General features: G+C 45.4%; 1 protein-coding gene across 2 annotated transcripts in view; it reads right to left on the bottom strand.

The window, feature by feature from the left end:
* Positions 1-273: 273 nt before the first annotated feature.
* Gmds (GDP-mannose 4,6-dehydratase) overlaps positions 274-23,724 on the bottom strand; it is a 575,398-nt gene continuing 551,947 nt past the window's right edge. The window contains exons 10-11 of one of the 2 annotated variants that reach the window (XM_036188740.1): positions 2,565-2,633; positions 274-2,401 (exon numbers count right to left, since the gene is read on the bottom strand). In XM_036188740.1, the coding sequence (XP_036044633.1) occupies positions 2,339-2,401; positions 2,565-2,633 (132 nt within the window). In that variant the 3' untranslated portion in view covers positions 274-2,338. Of the gene's footprint in view, positions 2,402-2,564; positions 2,634-19,772; positions 19,806-23,724 lie in introns of those variants that run through there. The other variant, XM_036188741.1, reaches the window with a different exon arrangement.

Consider the following 23,724-nt stretch of genomic DNA (forward strand, 5'->3'; position numbering starts at 1 on the left):
TTTCAGAATGAGACAAAGGGCAGATGCAGCACAGGCAGATCTGAAGGCTACTAGACCAGTGGTGCCCTAGTACCCAAGCCCTTGACCTTTCTCCGAAGAACAAATGTAGACTTGCCTCTGGCATAACTGAAGTACTAATAACCTAACTCTCTTAGTTTTCACAACAGTATCAAGCTTGGAGAGGTGTTATAATACCTAAAATATATGCCCAATGCTTGCAGAGTGGGGTGGGCAGGGAGTATGAAGGACACACAAAAATCACTGAAATTAAGATAAGATGGAGGAAACCCTTTTATTAGGTCTTGAAGATACCTACATGAAATTCTTTCAGCATAGAAAGTTAAATTCTGGAGTGCAAATGCTGTTTTTCTCCTTTTAAACATACACAATCAAGAACCCAAAGGAGCCCCCAACAGTGATTGAGAAGGTATGAATAGTGACAAGGTTGCCTTTTAAAAGATTTCTTCTGTCAGAAATCTATGTTTATGCCCATTTAGCTTCATTGGAGTCACACAAACCTTCCTGCCCAGGATTTCTCCTGGTCTACCCTAAGGAGCTCATTATGGCTTTGGGCTAGAAAACCACAAAACATTGAACTAAATACTGCAGGCCTGCAGGTCTTTGGAATGGCTTTTCCTGGGTGTTGAATGAGGGACTTAGGTGGTCAGAGGAAGGCTTGTGCATCAAGGCCAAGGAACATGTGCTTAGCTATGACACTTGGGAGTACATATGATGGGACAGTAGACTTCTGAGCATGTTTGCAGGAATTTGTGTGTGATGGTGTGTGAGACAGCACGTTTGTGAGTGAATCTGTATATGTGAGTGGATGTGTGTTTTAGGTAGTGGGTGACAATGCATGCCCATTTGTGATAGTGCATGTGTGTATGGCCCACAGCCTTCCTAGTCCTACAAACCCAACCTCCCAGAGACCATCTGCTTCCAATTAGTAGCGTCCCATTTGGGAATAGAAACAGCAGGCTCTTCTTGGGGTGGCTTCTGAGAACTGGGTGGGCCAGCCTGGCTGCCCTACTTCTGCTCCATGGGGGCTGAGGCTGCCCCAGCCAGCATGCTCTCACAGCATAGAGAGCTCCACAAAGAGCCCTCTCTGCACCAGCCCTGGAGCCCCAGTCCTCCCCCAGATCATAAACCTGCCTGTGAAGACATTCGGAAATAGTTCACCCTCAGTCTCTCGCATGTGCAAAGATTGGAATGCCATTCGCTGAGGTTTTATTTTATTTTGCTTGGAAGGGGAGTGAGGGGAGAAGAGTCCTGACCTAATTTGTTCTAGGCCAAAATACTATTTCATGCAAGAGTGTATACCTGCAAGCAGATTCTTGCTCGCTCTCTGGGGGTGCTCTGTACACTTAGTGTCACCTGTAGCTGCACAGTACACAGCTCAAGAATGCAGGCTGTGGTCATAATTCTAACACCTAAATGATAAACTCAGTGAAGCTGGGGCCTGGGTTCTGAGTCTCTTTATCATAACCTCTAATTCATGTTGATGTGGTTGAAGCAACAGCATAATGTCTGGTATATATTAGGCACTGGATTGAATTAATGAGTCAAAATTCAGTTTAAAAAGTGACCTAGTACTGATGGGAAGAGGTTGGAAATAAATATTGTGCGAAAGACCATGGAAGAGGCTTAGGTTAGGGTAGCCCAGGGGCTTTCACATGTAATGTTCCAACAATATTTACTTACCATCAAGTCTCTTCTTTTAACCCCTGTTTCATGAGCCTTTTTCTGAGAGGGTGAGAGCTCAGTGGTTCTAATTAAAATCAGCAGAGACCAACAGGGTATGAATGCTTCAATTCAGCAGGGGATAGGTATGTCCAAGGACAGACTTAGCCAGGTGCGCTGCCGAGGGCAGCGTGGGCTAGGGGTCTTCTCAACAGGGGCTTTCCTAAAGGAACCAAGGAATATTTCACCCCCAGCTGTGGATTTTGTTTGGGGCCACAAAGTACCTACATTATAACCTGGAGAATACATACACAAGTAACTCTTTTAGTGATGGTTCATAGAAAGATCTTTTAATAAGAAAAGAGAAAAACAATCTCAAGACTTCAAAATTTAAGTTGTCTAGTGACATAATTTCAAGTAAAATGAGTATGTGATTAAAACTTCTTGATTTCCCAAAACCATTCATTGGGGCCTTTGACAAAAGCAAAAGCAGCCTTAGCTCTGGAGTGTCCTGTCCTGGTGCCTACAAACCTGCGGCCCAGCTCTTAGCTGTGGGGACAACACAGGAGGTCGAGGGTCCATGGTCGCAGGAGTGGCTGGACTCTGGTTCCCTTGCTCTGCATGGTAGGCCATGCCTCTCGAATCTCTGCAGAGGTGCTCAGGCATTGGGGTTGGTCCTCATGAGCTCCACGTCAGCCTGCACCATCTCCTTCACCAGCTCCTGCAACCCAAGATCCAGGGTGGGTGGTGAGGGAGGAATTTCTGCCACCCCCTCCAGCAACACCTCCTCCCAGGGCACTGAAAAGTCTCCTGCCTGACCAAAGCCCGCCAGCAAGGGCTCACAGCTACAAGCTGTGGGAACTTGCACTAGAGACACAACTTACATCAAAGGCAACGCGGGGCTTCCAGTTGAGTTTCTGCTTCGCCTTGGAGCAGTCTCCCTGCAGAAAGTCCTGCGGAGGGAGAGAGGGCAGATAGATGAGTTGTGCTTGTGGGTGCTTTGCTGCTACCCTTTCCTAATCAGGTACGGGAAGGCCCAGTTTAAGGAGGCCTTTGTGAGTGAGCTCTACCTTCTCCTAGTGACTCTGATGGCGGTTTTTGTTTTGTTTTGTTTTTTGTTTTTGTTTTTTTGAAGATAGTACGTTGTCTGGAGAGCTACTGGGAAAACTGTTTCGAATTAGTGCACTTCTCGGCAAAGACCAGCGGTAAATCATGCCTGAATAAGATTAAGTTCACTGCAGAAAGGCCATTCCGGGTCCTTGACCTGCAGGACTCTGACCCACCTGCTGGGTCCAGTCCCTAGAACCCACATTCCTCCAGATCTGGCCTTAAGTATAATGCCTTTGCCCCATCCCTGGCGACCGAGTCTCCTTGGATTCGGAGTCAGCAGAAACCCCGCCTCCGGTCTCTGGCTTTTGGGACAGCCCAGGTGGGCAGGCAGGCAGGCAGGCCAGCAAGAGAGTGCGGAGCAGCTTCCTCTCAGCCCTGGCTTTGCTAAGGTGAAGACACTTCTCTGCTAGCCAGCAGCGCAGCACCCACAAGCTCCTAAACCGAAACTTCCATTTCGCCACCACAATAGAGGATCTGTTCTAATCTACTTTTCTCTTTTTTCCTTAGAAAATGGGGATTTTCTTTCTCGACTCGTGGGTCAAACACGCAAATCTCAGTCTCAAACACTGCATCTGAGCCCTGCACCTCTGGTCAGCCCCAGGCTCTTTCTCTAGTACCTCTCATCTTCAACTGAGCCTTCAAGGTTGGCTTCCGGAGGAGACTGCTGACCACTGCCTCAGCTCAGGACTGGGCCTTCCCAACATATAAAGCCGAGGGCAAGCCTCCTGGTCAGCTTGCTCAGTCCTGACTTTATGGGGAGGGAAACACGAAAGTACTCGAGTTTCCCGGATAATCTAGCAAGAGAAGTTTACTTTTGTTCATTGAAGAGGCTCCCTTGGAAGGAAGAAAGGCCACAAACAAGAACGGGTAGAGATGGAAATCCTGTCTCAGCTCTTACACAGTTCTTTACTGCAGGTCTCAAGACAATGGGGATTTCAAGATGAGTTTGAGGGGAAGAGAAGAAGGGAAGGCAGGAGGAAAAGGAACAGACAGAGAAAGCAGTTAAGTGTATCATGTGAGGGCATCCATGGGTGCACGTGCGGAGAGGTAAGATAACCAGGAACGGACTGGGAAGGCAGGAGGAAAAAGGAGATTTTATAGTGATAAGTACTCCATGAAGATGCTCCATTTTGGCTGCACACTATTAGATAACAAGTGGACTCTGAGTGACAGTCGCAGGTAACCAGGCTGAAGTAAAGGCCTCTCCTCAACTTGGCAGGCAAAGGCACTTTGTTCTGAACTTCAGATGGGTAGACCAGAGTGTTAGGTACAGGCCATCTGTGCTTTCCTCTGGGTGCTCACCTGGGCATTCTGGGCAAAGGTGGTCTGGATTCCATCTCCCTGCCTGAGTCTTTGTCTAGCAGAGGACATTCAGGGAATCAGCCACCATTGCTTTTTAGGCTTGAATAAATCAAATTCCCAAAGGCTTTGCATTTCACAATATGCTGAAGTACCCACTTCCTCCCCAGAGTGTTAGCCAAAGTCAAGCAAGTTATTTCTGCTGGTCTAAAAGCCCATTTCCAGACTCCCCAGGAAAGGTAGGATACAAGAATTAGTGATTAACATTTTTAGCACAGTGCTACCTGGAGCTGCCAATGTAAGTGGGAAAACAAACCAAGTGATTTACTTCTCTTTACTCTCCTAAATAAACTTGTATATACTTTTACAACACTTCTCTTTTAGTGGAAGAGCCACAAGACATTCCTTCTTCTTTGTCCCCAGAGGAAGCTGTGTAGCTTGGAGCCATGAAGCAATGTCCGCCTGCCCCTCTCCCAATCCTACAGCAGCTTTAAGAGAACATGGTTACTGCTGAATCACATACCACTGGCTGTAAATCAACCCACACAGCATGGATACAATTCATGGCTGTGAGCATACAGTTAAAAAAAAGCCCTAAAACTCAGTTTGGTTTCAAATGATCTCAGTAGGCTTGGGAAAGGGAGCTTTGTATTGTAATTATGTTTCCTGTATTTTTCTACAAGTAGCTCATAATATAAAAACAACCAGGCAACTACAATTAAGGAAAAAGAAAAATGGTTCTCAAAAGCTTAGCAACAGACACTACTAAATACACTGTAAAAGTATTTCATTGAAACCAGAGACAGGCCCAGCTAAACTTCCCAATTTAGTTTTGAGCCCTCTCTTAGGCTGCAGCCTAGGAGCTTCCTTAGCCTTCTGCCAAAGCTCTGTCTCCCTGAAAGCTAATTAGATCAAGAGGCCTTGAAGGGAGAACATGTGGTCCTATCAGAACAAACAGTGGCTCTTCTTGCCAGCTGCCACCAAGTCAACACACGAGCTAGTCAAAATGTTTCTGTCCCTGTTTCTGTCCACTGAGTCTCCTTCCCCCTATCAACTCAGTGTGCTTTGTACTTCACTGTCCTCAGGGAAACAATTTACTAAGCTGGGGGCGGCGTTGCATGTCTTTAATCCCAGCACTCCAAGGCAGAGGCAGGCGGATCTCTGATCTGCAGAACGAGTTCCAGGGCAGCCAGAGCTACACAGAGAAACCCTGTCTCACAAAATAAATAAATTAATTAAATAAAATAAATAGAAAGGGAACGAAAAGAAAGATCTTATTTTCTACCATGGGATCTGGCCAATAGTTTGTTCCGTTTGCAAGAGTCCTGGCTCAGGCACACTTCAGGGGTGGCACAGTAAGGCTGCGTGTGAAGGCACACAGTGCTGGAAAGGAGGGCAGAAAGGAAACGCTCCTTTAAACATCATTTCCTCTGACCTGCAGAGAAGTCAGGGTTGGGAGCTGGACTCCCACAGGGAAGCCCAGAGTCGCTGTGCTCACTCATGGCTGTGGGGAGAAAGGCACTCCTTTTAAGACATTTGAACTTCCACAAAATTCCTCCACTAGGGCCGAGCAGCTCCTAATGACAAGTGCAAAGAAGGAGTTTATGTATACTGCTCTATATTTTGAATTACTTGGTTCTTCACAGGCTTATAGCCACCCTGACCTGAGGCAACACTGGAATTAAAGCAATGATTGTATGTAGAGTTTCTATAGGATTTCTAGAAAGGACTTCATGAACTGGGTGGTCTGGAGTCTTTCTGAAAAAACAAAAAACAAAAAACCAGGCAACAAAGGTCTAAAAAAATTCTAAGCATTTTAATGTGAATATGACATTTCCTAAACCTGGCTTCTGGGGTCTTGCCATTTTCACTGTTATTCCTTAGGTGAACTCTACAGTTTCAATATGTAATTTATTATTGTCAAATTCAATTAGGCTTAACTAAGCATTTTACAGCAGCAGCTCAACAGCATGAGGCGACACTGCTCTCTCCAACAGACCTCAGCTCCTTTGCCCCTAGGAGTTGCAGGCTGGCTTTCCCCGCAATGGAGATGCAGGCTTCAGCCTGAGAGAAGGGCGTGTTTTGTTGCAACAAAATCTCAGGCTTTCTTGGCCCTCAGTCTTGCTAGAGTGGATAGATAAAGCGCCAGACCTAGTCCCGGGGAAGTCATTAGGCCAGTTCCTGAGCCCACAGCAGTTAACGCAATCCAGAAAAGGAAGGTTTACCCTGCCATTATTGTCTCCTCTAATTAGAGGCCACTTCTGTGAAGATCTCTGGGCTCCCTGTGCACTGCTGTGGAGATAACGAGACACATTTCAACCACACAGGTTACTTTTCTTCTCCTAATGTGATTTTGATTGTTCTTATACAAATTAAGTCCCTTTGGTACACTAAACTGGATCACGCAGGGTAACTCCAAGCTCACACCCTCACTTCTTTTTCTCCCCTTCCTCCAAGTTTGATTTGGGGAAACTATAACATTTACATTGAATTACAAGTTGGATTGGGTTTCCTCGGCAGGTTTGTGGTAAGACTTGAAGGAACATCTGGTGGGGCAGAGAGACTTTAAGAACATAAGGGCTCTTGGCACAAATTTCTAATATACATATTGAAAGAGACTGATGTTTGAGTGCTATAGACAAGAAGGTGCATAGACAGGGGTGTGACTAAGAAAACCTAGCACGATGGAAACCTTGGCTAAACATCTTCAGGAATTTAAGACATGGGGCTGTGAGTGGCACAAAAATACTCATTTTCCCTTCCTGCTTTTCTTAGAAAAGCGAAATTGAAGACTAGCTTAGGTTCCAAGGGAATAGAAGAATGCCAATGAGTTAGGTCCTTGATCTGACTTTATGCTAATAGAGTGAGGAGGCAAGCTTCCCTCCTAGGGTAAAGCTTCTCTTGGGAAACACAGAACTGCTAAAAACAAAACAAAACAACAGAACCTCTGGGAAGCCTTTGAAGTTGTACTGCACATCCCAATCAGAACTCTAGACAGGCAGGGAAGGGAGGATGGAGGAAAGGGAGAAGGAAGCCTGAGGAGTCCCTCCCCCCACTCTGCCTGCAATGCTCTTCTGGACAGCCTGTGTAGTTCTAGCTCTCACATGCTGGAATTTACCCAGGGTTTAATCCTACCCAAGGAGAGAGCTAACCTCTGAGTAGTACAACAGGAGGAGGCTGGGCATTTCCCTCTCCTCCCTGGACTGCTTTAGAATAGCAGAGATGGAAGTCAACCGCCAGGCCTCTCCCTTAATGACAAGGGGCGATAAGAGACAAGGAGAAAACAGAAGGTTGTCTGGTCTGTTCAGGAAGTGGGCTCAGGGGACTATCCCTCCAGCAGGGCTGACAGAGTTCCCCAGAGCTAAACTGATACTGCTTAGTCAGCCTCACTAAGAACCACTGCAGAGTGGATGTAGCACAGCATGGGGCATGAAGCAGAGGGGCAGGCCTGCGAAGCTGTCCCTAGTCTTTGCACAAAGGACACTGCAGGCTCATTGGCTCTGGGCAGTCTTGCATGGCCTCAGACTGAAACCACGGCTTGGAGCTGAGCACTTACACTGTGCATTCTTCTGGTGGGCTCCCTCAAGAACCTGTTAGACATGCTGCCTGTTCTTCTGGATGGTGCCTCCTTTTACTGAATCTTTAAGATCCTATGGTCCCTTCACTGATCCCATTTTTCTGTGAGAGACTATGTAGCAGCTACTAAGAGGTATTAAACAAAGGAAAAGAAACATCCATTTAAAAAAGGCTGCCACTGTCTAGAACTTTCTAGAAAGTGAATGAGGATATGTCTTCTTCCCAATGTGTCTGTCCATCAAGATATCATGACATACACACATCTTTTCCATTATATTTAAAAAAACAGTTAGCATAAGTAGAGAAATAGAGTTAGGCAAAAAGGCTCTACAAGTTACACAGACAACATATTTATTGCTGGTCTTCCAAATCTGTGGACTTTGCATACACAGAATCAAGTAGCCATTGGTCAAAAATAGCAGAAAAAGAAATACCTGTCCTGAAGATGTGCAGATGCCATGTTTGCCTAGCGATCATAACACCTGCTGAGGTGTCTGCATCGTGTTAGACACAAAGTTTCCTAAGATGATTCACTGAGTGTAGGAGGACATGCATAGGTCTGCAAATCATCTTATACGGGGTCTTAAGTTATCTGAGTATTTTAGTGTAAAAAGGGTCCTGGAACCAATTCTCTGAGAATGTTAAGGGATATTGTGTGTGTGTGTGGGGGGGGGGGGGGGGTAATGGGCTCTCAGATGATTAATTTTCCTTTAGAGTTTTAACGAGTCTTGAGAAAATTTTCTCGGCCAACATGCTTGAGACATGGGTAGATGTCCATTTTCCTCTGTGGACTGGATCACGCACACCACAAAATTCATACTAACCAAACTGTAGCATGTCCCTTAGCAGCTTGGAATTCTCCCCTACTGCCTGTCTGCACATTACCCATCATGAACTGAGGCACAGAAATGGGAAGCGACCAGGAACACTCTTACCAGCCTGTATAACCTTATGGGACCCAGGCTTAGCCCATTCCATCAGGCTCATCTGAATGAGCAAACAAAGAAAAGCCTTTCTAAGAAGCAATGCCCAATAGCTTGGGAGAGTTGTATGTTCACAGGTAGAGGTCTAACAGATTACGGGTGAGACACTGAGGAGGTCACCTTGCAACATCCAGATTTATGACCCTCTGTACCTGTTCTATGTCGACACTTGTGGTCATGGAACAAACTTTTTCCCCTGTTAACATGGCGTTGTGAAGCCTGGTGCTTACAGTAGCATGAATACAAGGGAAAGTGAATGGAATGACTTACTGGAACTGGAACCCTCTGATCCTAATCCTTCACTAAAGCTCATCCTAACCAGCTGATGGGGGGTGGTGGGTGGGGGTGACTCACACTTGTAATGTAAGGGCCACTTAATGACAGGGAGATAAGATTGTTAGTGACCTCAGCATTCCAGGCTTCAAAGTCAGCACCATCTTCTTTGAAAATTACTGGCTACTGTTAATAACTGGATCTGGGGTGTAAAGATTTTGCCCATGCTAGTAGGAGGTGGCACAAACCCCGAGGAAAGGAGATAAAGCACCTTTAAGTGGACCGATTAGGGACTGTTGTGACATAATTGGCAAGTGGCGCTCTGGACATAAGATGCAGGCTGCATTTCCTTTGCCACTTAGCACTTTCTGCCCTCAAAGCACTTTGCAGAGTTCAGCTAATTAAACTTGAAGACAGCCACACTCAAGATGCAACTCAGGAGATTTTATATCTGCTTCAGAGGCCTCTTCCTAGAGATGAAAGTTCTCTACAAAGTGTCTTGGAGCTAAGAGCCCAACTCTGTTATCCAGCTTATCTTGAGCCCGCACCCTCTTATCCAGAAAGGCAACTGAGGCCATGGGGCATCCCGGATTGCACAAGACAAAGGCAGTTTTCCTTAAGCTTGCTTCCTTCTTGTTTGTTAAGCAATCTATCATCTTAGAGAAAATCCCTATCCTTATTTTGAACACACACCAGAAAGAACATTGTAACTAATACAAATCTCCTTACAATAAAAATGGGGTTGTTTTTCCTTTAGGTGTTTCTCAATTTATGTAGTATATTAAGGTCTTCTAATTCAAGAAATCTCTCTTCAGTAACTTTCCTATCTACCCATGCTTTGCCTCCTCCCCTTTCCACTAAACAAGATGGAAGTGACTTAAGAGGGCCGTGGTCACATGTTCCAGCGTCACTTCCCCAGCAACTTCTTAGGATAGCTGAGGGTTAGCGGCATAGACTGGGGTGACTAGCACACAAGACCCTGCATTCGGCTGCTTCCTCAAGGAGCTTCTTGAGGAAAAACTTCAACAACTACGTGGCACTTGTGAGTTTCTTAAGGGGCACAGAGGAAAGATGAGCATTAATACAGATCCTTAGGTTTTTCAGTTTGACTTTCTTTCGTTGTTTCCCACCGTCAAGGCTAAGAAACAGTCGGCAGGCTGTGGGCCTACACTGCATGGCCACCTGTCACTCTTCCTTTCGTTTTTCCTGGAGAAGAACAGAGTCCCTACGTCTCTCTGTAGAGATAGTTCAGACAGGTGTCATGAAGCCATCTAGTGGCGGAGGCTTGGACTAGAAGGCAGCATTTCTGATTCGTAGTCTAGCAGTCACCATGTTCAAAGGACCAAGCCCTCCAAGGAAAACAGTGTACTTTAGCCACATTAATGTGAGAGGCGAAGAACCTTCTAAATAATGTGTCAGTGTATGATGAAGTCATTATATGCCAATGGTGACTAGAGGTTGACAGAAATGCAGCCACTGTGTAACTCAATGAACACGTTCTTAGAGAACAAACTCAGCCATGGTGATGGAACACAAGTAGTGGTCAAAGGGAGGATTCTCACTAGCAAGATGCAGAAGGAGACCTTGGGGGGAAATTAAATGAATGTTCCCTAGGTGGACAGAAGCATGTTACAAGAACCCATGCTTTTGTCAGAACTTATCCAACTGCAGTTAACATCTATGCATTTCATTATGAAAAAAAAAAAAGTTCTTAAACATTGCTAAGAACACAGAGATATCACTGGAGGGAACTGGACTCCTGTCCAGGGTTCAATGAACTCAGCTGTTTCTGAGCATCTCTGAGTATTAACTTCTAAATCTATAAAACTGAGATAAACATTGTCTATGATACAGGATGGCTGTAAGACTCCAAGGCTACATATAAACAGCTGCTGGTACCAGATTTCTCCCCTTGAAGTGCTGGAGATCAAGCCTAGGGCCTCATTCATGCTAGGGAAGCGAGTATTCCACTCCAGAGACACCCAGTCCTTGTTTCATTGTTAGGCTTGGGGTCTTTGTTTGCTGAACAGTTCTACCCAGGATTTTGCACTCTGTTTTCTCTAATTATTGCCACATTCTGCAACTTTGTGGTCTGTTACCAGACACTGATTCTGCCAGGCACTGGGGAAGCAACTGTGACTAAGACAAGGCCTTGGCTGTCATGGCACCTGTGTTGGGTTGGGGAGATGGCAGAGGATATCAGCTAATGGGGCGTGTGGTGACAAGGCTGTAGAGGTGTGGACTTGACAAGAGTGGGACAACCCCGATGGCTAAGGGACATTCCAAAGAGTAACATCAGATCAGAAACCTGAATGGTAAGAAAAGATCAAGGTAAGAGGGTCTCTTTGGGGTCACCATTGATAAGAAGTACTTTAGGGAGAAGAGCTTTAGCTCTGAGGAGGATAGACCAGGCCATTTCTTGTAGACACACAAACAAGGGAAAGGCAACTCATGGTGAGGCTATAGAAGGTTAAAAAAACTTGTCACAGATCCCAGACATTCCTCTACAGAAGCCATGTTGTGCCAAGGCTTTATTCTCTGAACCACACTGGCTGTCCCTTAGAGTCTAAGCCTGTGGGCCATGGTTAAAAAACTGGCTGACTTAAGTGATTTAGGCAGAAACCTGATTTTTTTTTGGTGGGGGGCGGTTGGGGATTTTCAAAAGTATGACACTGACTTCTAGCTGTTCATACTGATTTATGGAAGAGCTGCTTGTTCTCTCTGTACTAAACTCTTATGCATGTCCTTCTGCCTCTTCCAGTCAGCTACTCTTTGATGTTTGTGACCTAAACTACTCTGTAGGGGTCAGCTCTGGGCTACTGCAGTGAAGACTCAGCATGATACCCAGATGGCTCTGGGAGGCTAGGGTCCTGGCTGCTGTGCTCAGATACCCCCTGGAGTGTGCATTAGCAAGGTTGCCCTTCTCCTAATGAGGACAGCAAGAGCTTCAGAGGGCCTGAGATGCCTCCACCCTTCACTTCCTTTCTGGCTAGTAGAAAGCAGGAGCCCTGAATACCCCTAGTCAGTTAAGAAGCCTTCTCTCTGACCAGTTCTCAGGGTGGCAATGACTTTCCACCATATGGTATATGTGTTTGTGTGAGTATATGTGTATCTTTGAAAGACCAGAGAAGCAGTCCTTTACCATCCTAGCAAAAATAGCAGTGAATCTGGACTCTGAAGAGTATAAGCACTAGAGGTTTTCAGAGACATCTGTGTATTTTGTCCTAGATGAGAGGGGTCAGAGACTGGATAGGAGACCAGTTAAGATGTTCAGGCCACAGTGGTGGAAGATGGGGTTCCTAGATGACACTTGTGGTAGAGTGTGGCCATGGAAAAATAACTGGGGGAGAAGAATACAGAAAGACTTATGGATTGATGGGATGCAGATGAGGGAACAAGGATCCTGGATCCTGGCTTAAATGAGGACCCTCCCATTCTCTCAAAGGCATTTATGGATTTATAATGCTATGAGACATTTCATTATAGCCTTAACTAGCTTTCTGAGTATCTCTGCTTCAAGGCAAGGTCTTATTTCCAGCATTACAAAACTGGAGCTCTCTAAAGGTTACACTTGTTAAGCTGTTGATAACCCTTCCTGTCATACTCCATGGGAGGCACTTTCTGGTCATGACTTGATATGATGCCAAAGCCCTTGAGTCTACTTATCACCCAGATAGCAACTCTGCTTCCCTGAATCCTGGCTACTTATGTGAAAGGAACTGATCTTCTTCTGTGATCTGAGCTGGTGGACCAGTGGAGAAAGGGTTAAGTCAAGCTGTGTCTACTGTGCTCTACCAACACGTCCTACTTTTATTCTCCACTTGCAGCAAGAGGAAGTCCGAGAGGTGGCCTTTCACATGACATCATAAAAGCCTGATTTATCGCCAGCCACCAAACATCTAGAAAATCATAACATCCTTTCAGGAAAATGCAGTGGAAAATAATCAGGCTGGCTTTGATGAAAGCTTTGGTGGGGACTCCAAGTGTGACACCCTGCACAGTCGCCCTTGGCAGGTGCTTTGTTTGCCCTCAGTGCTGGCCTTGCTGACAAGGCCTAAGGTCTGATCTAAATGACAGCCTGTGATGGAGTGTGGCTTCCTGTCCACAGACCAAATAAGTTGGGATCGTAGTCTGCCAGCTTGATGAAAACAGCACTTCAGTGTATGTGAATGTACTTTGGAAATGACAGCTCAGTCCAGATGTGAGAAATTATTGACTATGAAAGTATAAAAAAAATCATGCCTTGTTACATAATCCACTGCCATCTCTGAGGAGCATGGCTGCCATACATCAGTATTGTACCACTGATCTGTCCTCTGTTCTGCCTCTACTGATTTAATTATGATTATTATTTTTTGCTGTGCCGGGGATGATCTGAAAACCTCTTGCATGCTATACAAGTGCTCTACTGTGGAGATACTAAGCTCTACACCTGTCTTTAGGACACAACTCTTCAATTAGACTTTCTAAACTCAAGACACTTTACCCACAGAATATTTCCAGAGTAGCATGCCACTGTATCATGCTCCTAATGACAACGGGGGCTAAGAGATGATGGGGCAAAGATCTCTCCCTGGCAAATGTCAGATGATATAAAGGACAAATGGGTTCCTCATTGCACAGGCTATGCATTCAAGAAGGGCCAGCTTTATAGTGATTCTCTTGATTAGTCAGTTGGCAAAAATACTAAGCCTCTTATCTCTGATGCAAATAAACTCAGGAAAAAGCCTAGCATGGTTCTTAAATTCTGACCACATCCACTTTCCAGAGACCTGTTGGTGAAAAAAGTTGGCCTGTCTACACAAAGCAAGGTAGGCTATGAAAGTCTTGGGGTCTTGAGTTTTGGGAAAGAAAGCTACTGTAATGATTTACTCAAGGCCTCAAAGGGCTAGTTAGGAATTGAAGGTGGTACAGATGTTACTTTCAATGATAACTCAGCAAGTGCTGCAACACAAAGACCATGCCCAGATTTAAGGACTCAGAGGGAACATCTCTCTAGCCACCCTAAACATTCCTGAAAGGCTGGTTGGTACTGGTGTGGCTCCTTAGGAAGGAAGAGCTCCCTGTGGTTGGGGTGCTGACTCCAGCTTGACACAGCAGCCACATCAATCATGGGTACACAGGAAGGCTCAGTGTCCACCATTAAACCTTAGCAAGTTTAGTTTTTTTGTTTTTGTTTTTTAAAAAAACTGCTCCATCAGGCCACAGTAGGCCTTCCCAGACCATCCATCCACACCTACCCAGGGCCACATGAGGATTGGTAATACCGTCAACTGCATGCTCTTGGCCTGCTTCCCCTGCATTACCTGCTCTTAGATCCCTCTCCAACACACGGTGTTGGTATCGAATCCCATCTACTACTGTCAGTTGAAATCCCACAGTGGCTGTGGTGGCCATGCAGCAGCAGGCCTCATTTTCTTTCATCTGCTGGACTGGTCAGTTCCCAGAACTGTGACCAGGGTGTCAGGTAACTTAAAACATTGTAAGCAGAGGATGGTGGCTCAAGATGGGTTCTAGCCTAGTTTAGTAGTAAGGGAACCAGGGACCATTGAGAGTGAATACTAACTTACTTAACTTCTCTTTGGTTCTATCTACCCAAGCCATTACATACTCCATGTTGTTTATCCCTGCTAAGAGTCCTACATGGAAGGTAAGGAAACAGGTCCAGCAAATTAGATAACTTGCCCATTTTGACTTAGAATGGGGCCTGGACTCAAATCCAGGCCTGAATGGCTGCAAGGATTGGGCCTGCTAGCCTCTATCATGTCTCTCAGGAATCTTCTTTCTGGGACAGTAAAGAACAGTACACAGAGTTGTGTGTTCACTCCCCACATAGAAGCTGTGAGTGAGGACACATTATGTACCCTGAAAAAGAACTTACTAAAGACCCAGGCAGAGCTATTGTAATATATACCTATAATCTCAGCACTTAGAAGACAGGGGTAGGAAGATTGAGTTTGAGGTTAAAATGGGCTCTATAGAGAATTACAGGCAAGCTTGGGCCATGCAGTAAGACCCTGTCTTAAAAAGCAAGATCTGAGGATATAGCCCAGGGGTAGAAAACTTGCTTAGGGAGTAAAGGCTGCATTCTCAACACTGAAAATAAAAAGACAAACATAAAATGAGGTCCAGAAAAGCTATGGCTGCTAGCAAGCCACTTGTATCAATTAGAATAGGTCCCTGATGGAGGTGGGGATCTTAGGGAGAAAGCAAGGCTGGGCTATTAGGACATACAGGGCTGAATCAGTGTCTCGAAGAAGAGCTTGAAGAAAGCTTGCGATCTCAAAAGAAAAAAATTATTTCACTTTTCCCCAGCTTTAAAGGGCTTGGGAAAGATTTGGAACCGAACTCCATCAGAACGCCCTTTTCACTGAAAAGACTTGAACACAAGAACTAAAGCAAATGGCCTGGATCTTATTTATGCAATTACCATGACCATTCCTAACAGAAATAAACTGCTTCGAAGGATGCAGACTTTTACTGTTTTTTAGGGTCTACAGAATGAAGGAGACTGCATTGCCAGGATCTGTGTACCTAGGCAGTAGCAGAACAAGTCTGGAGAATGCAAGGTAGCTCAAGGCTTCAGCAAAAGGATCTTTTTTTTTTTTTTTTGCATGGCCACTGAGAATTCAGATTTAGAAAGAAGGGGTTGCCTTAAATTATCACTACCCTATAATGACAGCAACAATTACCACAAAGGACCTCCCAATCTATTTTCTCATTGAATCCTGGCAACATTTGCAACATTCATTCATTTATCCATTCATTTATGCAGCCAATGGTCATGGATATGTGAGTCTAAGGAGCTCAAAGTCAATGATGGAGACTAACAAGCAGATGGTAATAAGTTACAAGTGTCATGCTCTGGGCAAGGGAAGGAGCAGGGTGATAGAGCCAGAATGACTCTGGCATGCAGAGCAGGGTTCAACTTGAAGAGGGTACATGAGGATTAAGGAAACGGACTCTGTAGTAGACAATAATAGTACCCTGTGTTCATCAAGCTACTTACTGAAGCACATATAAAAATAAACAATGGTATAACATGTCAAGGACTCCCTCCAGGAAGCTTCCAGGATTTAGGATCCTTCATGGAAAATAGAGAAAGAGAACACAGACTAATGCAGTGGGGGCACTCATAAAAAACATTTCCTAGGTCTCAAGAGGGTAGTGAGGTATGAGCATGAGTCAGGAGGACAAGGATAAGGTATCTAAGTGCAAGAATGTAATTCAAAGCCCAAGAATGGTCTGAGAATCTTCTTGGAATTGCTGTAAGGCCTGGGGGTGGCACAGGGTAGAGTGGAGCTCTTCCCTCTTGCAGGGTGGACCTCAGATCCACAACAACTAGCACTAGCTCAGCATGGGTCTTTGTTTCTAGATCTTTCTAAGTGGAATTCCAGTTCTTTCTAGAATTTTCTGGATGACCTGACTCTCAATGGGCCTATAATACAATATGTGCTGATGATAAAGAGGCAAGATAACACAAGTGGCTGATGTGAGCAGATACTCAAATATCAGCTACTGTATGCATATATCTTTATGGCTTTACCAGAGCCAAGAGAATCAAACTGACTCCCTTGGAATGACACTCAGGCCATCAAAGCTGGTTTGTGATGTTAGCTTCTAATGTCTCTCCATGTGAGCCCTGCAGTTCTAGCAAGCTGCAGCCCCTATATATTCACATATAGAGAATTCCTCTAAGCTGGAACCTTCTTCTTCCTACTCATAGTTTAATACCATAAAAGCCTACCAATTTGGGGTCAAAGAGACTTTGTTTGAAATTCTAGATTCACCCTTCACTGTAGATTTAACTCATTTGTTCCACTACCCGTTTCATGGCATGGATGTTGACTTGTTGAATACTTGCCACAGTGTGAGGCCACATTTCCAGTCATCCCCACCCCCATGTCTCCAGTTCTAGCCTCAGCCATCTCCCATGCCTACACCCAGTCCCACCTCCTTCCCTGCTATATACTCAACAGAGAAAGCCGAGTCAACAGGGCCATGCCTGTAGGCAACTAGGTAGTCAATATCATTCTTAGGAGCTGTAGGGTGAGCTGTCTCAGGGTGCAGTCTATCTACTGTGAATACATTTTGGCATCCCCATGGCATGGGACTACTTAGCCAGCAGGTGGCTCATGGCCCCTCTAGTGTCACCTTACAAGCAAAGAGAAACTGTAGGACTAAATGCTGCAAGGCAAATTAAATGATGGTGGCCAGGAATGCTGCCTAGGTGATGAGGAAGCAGAGTCTTGGCTGACAGGATGGCAGAACTTCCGGGTAAGAACATGACATGCACCTAGAGAGGAAGCCCCTTGGGCTGGGCCCTGTGGGTGGGGATTGAGAATCAGAAACACTGAATTTCAGAGTGCCGAGACTCTGATGAGGAAGATGTTATGGGTGATGGTGACTCCAGGGTGAGGTAGTGATTTACAGCTTTGCGAAGAAAGATCTGTGAGCTGGGTGTGGTGTTCCATACCTGCTATCCCAACTCTAATGAGGCAGAGGCAGGAAGATAGCGAGTAGGATGCCAGCCTAGTTCACACTGAAAGTTCTGGGCCAGTGACTTTGTCTCAAAAAACAAAAATATAAAAATATAGGCTGAGGGAATGACTCAGTAGGAAAAGTGCTTGGAGCACAAGCTTGAGGAATGGAGTTCAGATCCCCAGACACAGCTGAATTGGCCTTTATAGTTAGTAAGCTCCAGGTTCAGTGAGAGACTGTCTCAAAAATAAAGTGGAAAGCAATAGAGCAAGACATCTGATGACAACTTCTGGCATAAATATATACATGCAAGGGTGAGTACACACACACACACACACACACACACACACACACACACACACACACACACACACACACACACACCCTACACACACACACACACACACACACACACACACACACACGCATGCAAGTACTCACACATGCACCAAATAAAGAGAAAAATAAAACACGCCCCCAAAGAAAACCCCAAACAAGCATTATTCCCCAAAACACTTTGGAATAAATTTCTTTCTCTAGACACTTGTCATACTCTGCTTGTAGGTGGTCTTGGGGGCCAATGTGAAGAATCCTTGTTGTTGAACTCATTTTAGGAGACTTGGGGCCCTAAGACAGTATTCTGTCTTTATGGAGTTCCAAACCCTGGAAGAACTGAGGAGTCACAAGGTTCACCCAATTCTCACTCATTTCTGTATATCTCATAATTCATTAGGGGCATAAGTCATGATGTTTTCATGTTTCTCAGGGGCAACCCATTCCATGATACCACTTTAGCAAAGGAAAATGAGGGAATATGCTCAGCTAACTGACGGAATGCAGAGTGTGCTGCAGGAGACCACACCCAGCTCACAGATAGAGCAGGTCTTTCAAGAAAAGATATATCTTTTCTTATAGGAAGAAAATACCTCTCAGAAAGTCAGGGTGGTGTCCAGCAAAGAAAGGACCTGCTGGACTCTAGGAGTGGCAGAGCCTGAAGGACCACTTTGATCCTTTCCAGGAGACTCAACTTCCCAATGAGCAAAGATGGAGCTTCTAAGCAGGCAGAGAAGGTGAATGTGAGGACAGTCCATTACCCTTCCAGGTAGGTGAGCAACCCAGAGCATCAGTCACACTTCAGCACCTAATCACTCATGGCTTGTTTCTCATGGACAGTTTTCCTCCCTCCCCCTTTGCTTTTAAGTTTTAATTAATTAATTTAATTAATTTTTATTACAATTTTTATTTTCAAATTCTATAAACTTTATTATAAAAAGCCTTGCAGATAAATAAAAACATACTTATTCTAACTGTATAATAGTTCACTGAGTTATATAGACTTTGGGTCTGGTTAGTTTTGGTGTGTGTGTTTTATTTTTATTTCACATGTATTACTTATGTATTTATTTGAATCAGCATTCAAGTAATAAGTTTCATTATTGTATTTTTCTTCTTTCCTGAGACAAAATATGTCTCACTATGTAGCCCTGACTGGCCTGAAACTTGCTTTGTAGACCATGCTGGCCTCAAACTCACAAAGATCTGCCTGCCTCTGCCTCCCACGTACTGGGATTAAAGCAGTGATCACCATGCCCAACTCCTCTCATGGCATTTTAAAACAAGATCCGTGTTTGTCGATACCCCTCTTTCTCCCACCTTCCCCATATCCCTTATATTATTTTATCCAGTTTTCTTTTTCTCTCTTTTTTTTTTTTTTTTTTTTTTGCTTTCATGTCTCATGAAACCCTTCCTCAACATCTTTCCCTTCTCATGGTTTCCTTTCTAGTTTTGTAACTAAGGTCATCCTGCTTTCTGTCTTCTGCTGGAGAATGAGGTCTCATGGCATGATCCACATTTATAACTGGAGCATCAGGGATGCCCCATAGCTGCTGGTAGTGGGGGTGGGGTCCTCAGCTAGGCTTTTTGAATCATAGTCTCTGAGGGCCTCAGGAAGGGCCTCCTTAGGTTAGCTGCTTTATGAGGGTAGGGTAGTACCTTACTCAGTTTTGAGCCTATTTGGGGGTATACATATGTATTATAGGGAAAACAGAATCCTCTTTAAAATGAAATCCAGTGTTGGAGAGATGGCTTAGCAGTTGAGAGCACTGGATGTTCTTTTTGAGTACCTGGGGTTCAAGTCCCAGTACCCATCTAGCAGCTCATGGCCATTTAATTCCAGTTCCAGAGGATCTGACACTGTCTTCTGGCCTACTTGGACACCAGGCATGCATGCACATTGTGCACAAACACAAAACACATGAGATAAAATAAAAATTAAAATGAAATCCATATATCCAGAAGTAAATGGAGACCTTACCACAGCTTAGCTTCTCGCTCACCCCAAAGTCTCTTGTCCAGTTGCCCCAACTTCCAGGGATCCTACATTGCTCATTCCTCTATGGTCTCCTTGACAAAAATGAAGAAAGTTAGGCTTTCAAAATCTTTTTAAAATATTGACTGAGAGGGAAGGAGAAAAACACTGGCAGAAAGCACTCTTGGGAGATGGAGCTTTAAGGACCAGCTCTCCCCAGGAGCACCTGAGGCTCATCCTGGGTAGGCATTAGGTTGCCTGCTCCTCCAGTTTGGCCTCTGGATTCAGCCTCTAGTCAGGCACTCTTACCCAAGGACCTGCCAGGAAGGCCCTCATCACACCTGAGAGAATAGGTAGACTGTGGCTACGGCCTGTGGCCACTCTGTTGTGACAGCCACTGCTGTGCTGCGCTTCCAGGCCTGTGAGCAGCTGTCGCCTCGATGCCTCTGCCTGCATATGGATCTGCCTCAACATGGCCCTAACCTTGTTGCCCTTGCCGTTTGCAAACAGGCCTGATATATGATAGAGAGCATCTAAGATGGCTCCTGATGGCCTTGGGGACACTGCCACTAGTTGTCCTTTGCACTTGTCTTCCTGACTACTTTGTATTTCTACCTCGTTTTCTAGGTTCCTTGTTTACATTCTCCCCATTATTCTAGGTGGTAAAGTTCATGCTGGAATCAATCCCTGAGAATCTCTGGTGTGGTGACAGGAGTTGGAACCTCTGATACATTACTACTTTTACTCCAGCATCCCAGGCAAGAGCTCTGAGGCCCTATGTACCCTGCAGGAAACAGCTGGGAGCTAAGTGAAGGCTCAAGGCAACCAAAGTTGTCTTTCTGTGAAACTCTCCCAGAGCCCTCTTTATAGTTCCACCACTGGCATCTCCACGCCTGTGTCCTATGCTCTGTGTCTCTGCACCAGTTAATTCTTCTAGCTGTCTGTGACACTGCCTGTTGCCTCATTGCTGTGGATGAGGAATGTGAGGAACTTGTTCTGTCATAGCTCATGAGTGGGGACAAGTGGTGATATGAATACTCCACTGTCCTCTTCTGCCTTTGCTTCCTCAAAGTGACTGAGAGCTCAGGAGGGCAGAGTGTACAGTGAGTTTATAGTGACTGCTGGTGTCTGGCTCCACCTCCTGTAAGCAGCAGTTCTAGAAGTCACCAAGCAAGTTTCAGGCACTCTGCAAGTGGGCACCTTCTTGTTCCCAAGCCTCCTTGCCTGATGTCCAGGATCCCAAGAGTCTCAAGATCTCTAGGCTCTCTGCTTTCCCAGCATTTCTTGAGCTGCCCTGACTGGTATCCCCAGTTTTCTCATTGCTTCCCCTTTTCACTTATTCTCCAAGCCCACAGCTCTGTTTGTGGATGTTGGAAAGTCTTAAGCAAATGCCTTTCTATCAATGCCTTCAGCTGTTACATCTCCTGGGAACACCACCATCTATGCCTTCAGCCTCATTTCTCCCAGTGCCTGCATTCTTTCTTGCTTCCCAGCTGCATTCAAAGACATGGCACCATAAAGTCCCGATGTCTACAGAGGCCTTCATGTAGGATATAACCCCACTGCTCTCATAGCGGCCCCTCATCTCCAGAAAACTTCTGTAGTGTTGGAAATCATTTTGTCACTTATTTGCTGCTTTGTTATTGGCCAGCCAAGACTGTAAACTCTGTGAAGCTACACTGTTCATGTTTTGTATCCCTCTATCCTCAGGCAAAGCTTTATACACAACAGGCATTTAACTGCAATTTGCTGACTAGATACAGGGATGACAGTATTAAAACTGATGACAGTATTTCTTCAAACTAAACATGCTAGCTCTTTTCCCTAATGCTTTGTTAACATTTATGCCCACACCCAACACCAAGACTTAAAACCATGGCCAAATTAGCTCCTCTTGTGTCTTGCTATACACTTTCTTAGCATTTTTTTTCTTTCTTTTTTTTTACCCTCAGACCTTCCCTTCTTCTCTCTTTCTTGTCATGGTGGCCCAAGCTGTCAAGTGCGCATACAGTAACACAAAATTCTCTTTCATACCTACTGTTTGAAAGCCTGACTATCTGAGACTGCTCATCTCATAGTCTGATTCCCCACCCAGGAACCTCAATTCCCAGCAAATACAATCCAGACTCTTACCCTGACTTTAAGTTTCTGACAGCTTGATCCCAACCTTCTTTCCCAGTTTATTTTCATTTCCTTTCACACCATATCCTGCATTTCTGATGAGATGGGTTAATCAGGATCTAGCACCTTCTGATGGCTCCAACCTCTATGCTTAAGACACTTACTGCAGCAGCATTCCATGTTCTGGGAACTTGACACACTTAGCCAATTGTAGTGGGGCAGTGTGGAGAGACTGGTTCAAACTAGGTCTGAGGAGCCTGTTTGTCTCAGCCTCTCTCAGCTGGATCCCTTGGGATGGAGAGGTTAGGTCTTCTGACCCCTTTCTGGCTTGGCTGGGCAGGAGTTTAAGGAAGAATGTATGGAACTACTCTAAGTAAAGGTGACAAGAGATAGTCAGGAAGCTGGGCAGATGGCAGAGGAAGATCAATATTCTGCAAGAAACATTGAGCATGGAACTTCCTGAACAGGCCAGGCCAGCAAGTACATGTAGTTAGAATGGGGTAACAGCTGAGATGTAACCCTGGACACAACTTTTCACCTTCAGAGCTCTTCACTTGTGTGTGCAACCTGGAAAATGGGAGACATGGGAGGTACAGAGCAAGGGCCTGGACACTGGTTGGAGTCAGGCAATCCTCAGGTTCTGGAGAGACATGGGTTTCTAGATGTATGTGGAGACAGGAATTCAGTCAGTGTTCCATCTGAACTTTAGAAACAACAATAAAAAATAAACTTCAGAAATAGTGTCCTGTGCAGGCTGAAAAGAACAGTGTCCTGTGCAGGCTGAAAAGAACAGTGTCCTGTGCAGGCTGAAAAGAACAGTGTCCTGTGCAGGCTGAAAAGAACAGTGTCCTGGGCAGGCTGAAAAGAACAGTGTCCTGGGCAGGCTGAAAAGAACAGTGTCCTGGGCAGGCTGAAAAGAACAGTGTCCTGGGCAGGCTGAAAAGAACAGTGTCCTGGGCAGGCTGAAAAGAACAGTGTCCTGGGCAGGCTGAAAAGAACAGTGTCCTGGGCAGGCTGAAAAGAACAGTGTCCTGTGCAGGCTGAAAGAACAGTGTCCTGGGCAGGCTGAAAAGAACAGTGTCCTGTGCAGGCTGAAAGAACAGTGTCCTGTGCAGGCTGAAAAGAACAGTGTCCTGGACAGGCTGAAAAGAACAGTGTCCTGGGCAGGCTGAAAGAACAGTGTCCTGTGCAGGCTGAAAAGAACAGTGTCCTGGGCAGGCTGAAAAGAACAGTGTCCTGTGCAGGCTGAAAAGAACAGTGTCCTGGGCAGGCTGAAAGAACAGTGTCCTGGGCAGGCTGAAAAGAACAGTGTCCTGGGCAGGCTGAAAAGAACAGTGTCCTGGGCAGGCTGAAGGTCGAAAAGCATCAAGAACATTATTTCCAGATGTACAGAGCAGAGAACAGACACCCGTCAACAACAACCCACTTTAATGAGATGCTAATGACCAGTGACTGAACAGACTAAGGGGACAGCACAGTGCAGAGGAGGGAATCTTCTGCAGGGGATAGGTGTCTGTCTTCAGGGGAGGGGTTATCTTGTGCCAAGTCCTGATGAAGTCTGGAAACTTTCTTAGGTCAGGATGGAGAGAGACATACTCTTAGATGCTCTCCATCTACACCTACCACCATGGCTGTCTGTCCAGGGACAGCTTGATGCTATCATCTCCTGGAGTACTGGAGCCTAAGTGACCTGCTCTCCCCATGCCTGGGCTTACCCCAATACCTTTATAAGGCAGGTGGCTTAAACTACAGGGCTCCAATGGTAGAAGCCCTCTGTCTTATTTATTATCCATTCAGAGCTAGGCCTGCATTTCTTAAAGGGAACCCCACATACATGTTCTCCTGGTTATGTGGCCTTCAATTCCATGTGTTGGGCAGTAGTTTGTGGCACCC

Source organism: Onychomys torridus, chromosome 5 (assembly GCF_903995425.1).
Source record: "Onychomys torridus chromosome 5, mOncTor1.1, whole genome shotgun sequence".
NCBI lineage: Eukaryota > Metazoa > Chordata > Mammalia > Rodentia > Cricetidae > Onychomys > Onychomys torridus.